The following is a 1,892-nucleotide window of genomic DNA, read 5'->3' as shown; positions in this document are numbered from 1 at the left end:
GAAAAAAAGAAAGAAAGAAAGAAAGAAAGAAAGAAAGAAAGAAAGAAAGAAAGAAAGAAAGAAAGAAATGTGAGGACTGTCACCAACACTGAACAAAGAGGAATAACAAGATATCCAAAAGGGACTTAACTTTGAAAGGTCACACCTGAGAGACAGAAATGTGTTCACTGTTCATTCAAAGCACAGAACTCTGTGTACACAACTGCAGAAGCTGCTGCCCCGGGTGCTGGTCTCCCAGGTAATGGGCTCAGCTCTTGCTGACTGCGTGTTAATTACATATAACAGATCATCAGTCACGAGAGAACAGGGATCCGGGGACCAGTGATGAGGATGTGCAAGAGTGGCAGTCTAAAACACATCTCAGATTCCGGCATTTGTCCCTGTGATGAGAAAAGTCACTGTGACCCACAATAGGAAGCATCACCAGACAGGAGGAGCTGGCTGAGGCCCAGGAACAGTCTCCAGCCAGGAAGCTCTTGGGGCAGGGGCATTCAGAAAGGAAGGAGGGAGCAGGAGAGAGGATGAGTCCTCAGAGGGACGTGCTCCAGGGCCACATAATGAGCTGGCCACATTTGATTCATTGGGCCACACCCTCTTTCTATGCCCCACACCTCAAGGAATACCGTGACACTAGATCCCAAGAAGCTTTGACCTTTTCTGGTAGGAGAGCAGCCAAGAAAGACAGATATAGGACAGAACAGACATGTGGAGATAAACTTGAAAAACTGGTTTATTTGGCACTAAAAGTAAAGAGACATCCCCAGATCCAGGGTACCCTTCCAGAGGGCAAAGAGAGGGGAATCCAGATAACTCTTCCATGTTCTCCCCTCCAAGTCCCAGGTTTGGCATGAGGGCTTCCTAACTGCCTCATGCTGAACCAGCAGCCAGTGGACAGGAGCTACGAGAGGACAGCTGAGTCCCATCTACACTGGGTCAGCCACAACTGAGACACTGGTCAGCAGCAAGAGGGGTTGCTACAGGTGACAGGCCTGCAGACCAGGGTAGGGCAGGAGGGCTGGCAGCATCCAGATGACTGGCAGGAGGAGGTCGTACAAACTGGTCGACAGCTGACAGGCACACACACAGAGGACTGGCAGGAGGGGGCCACACACACAGTGGGCCTGCAGCTCACAGGCACATAGCAGGCTACCTGGTATCTAACAGGAATGCATATAGCAGGCCTGCAGCATGCTGACTGGCAGGGGCTAGACACACAGCAGGATGGCTGGCAGGGGCTGGACACACAGCAGGATGGCTGGCAGGGACTGGACACACAACAGGATGGCTGGCAGGGACTGGACACACAGCAGGATGGCTGGCAGGAGCTGGACACACAGCAGGATGGCTGGCACCCTGAAGAGCAGATGGTGTGGCACATGGTAGAGGCTGGCTGGTCTGGAGGAGGGTGAGAATGTCTGGGACTCCTTCCTACGGTGGCTTTTATACCCTGCTCAGTGTTCCAACTACCCAGAATGCATCTGGTCTTCCTTGTTTGCTTTCTCTGACCACCCAGGCTGGTTTTGCTGTGTCCGCGTTTCTGTTTTTGTTTTGTCCTTGGCTTCATGGTTACTCATACCTTCTCCACATTCCTTCTATTCCTGGACTTTCCCAGTACCCAGTACCATCTCCAGTCAGACATGCTTTGTTGCCCTTCCCAAGCTCCAGGAGACCAGATGTCCCTCCCCATGGCACGATGGTTCTCATAGAACAGAAATTTCTCTAGGGTTGGTGAGGGCTTGCAGAAGGTGGAAGACTAAACACAGGGAGCTGCTCCTGATAGGGCATGAGATAAGGTCAGTCAGCAGACACGAAGGGCATGGAGAACAGCTATGAATCAGTGTGGGGTAGTGTGTGTGTGTGTGTGTGTGTGTGTGTGTGTGTGTGTGTGTGTG

The 1,892-nt window shown here is 51.7% G+C and overlaps 2 protein-coding genes across 3 annotated transcripts in view; both read right to left on the bottom strand.

Annotated features, from left to right (window-relative positions):
* Tspear (thrombospondin type laminin G domain and EAR repeats) overlaps nucleotides 1-1,892 on the bottom strand; it is a 199,504-nt gene that overhangs the window by 168,841 nt on the left and 28,771 nt on the right. The window lies entirely within an intron of this gene.
* Nucleotides 956-1,378, bottom strand: LOC110326900 (keratin-associated protein 12-1-like). Of its 2 annotated transcripts, none has more exons than XM_021205550.1 (2): nucleotides 1,279-1,378; nucleotides 956-1,146 (listed from the first exon to the last, which is right to left on the bottom strand). In XM_021205550.1, exons 1-2 carry the CDS (start codon nucleotides 1,376-1,378, stop codon nucleotides 956-958), a joined length of 291 nt encoding a protein of 96 aa, XP_021061209.1. The 2 variants fall into 2 exon arrangements, with proteins under 2 accessions (XP_021061209.1, XP_021061208.1); XM_021205549.1 differs by having other exon boundaries at nucleotides 956-1,295; nucleotides 1,353-1,378.

The sequence above is a fragment of the Mus pahari genome, chromosome 9 (genome assembly GCF_900095145.1).
Source record: "Mus pahari chromosome 9, PAHARI_EIJ_v1.1, whole genome shotgun sequence".
Taxonomy (NCBI): domain Eukaryota; kingdom Metazoa; phylum Chordata; class Mammalia; order Rodentia; family Muridae; genus Mus; species Mus pahari.
Note: the sequence above shows the minus strand (reverse complement) of the source record. Positions and strands in the feature narration are given on the sequence as shown.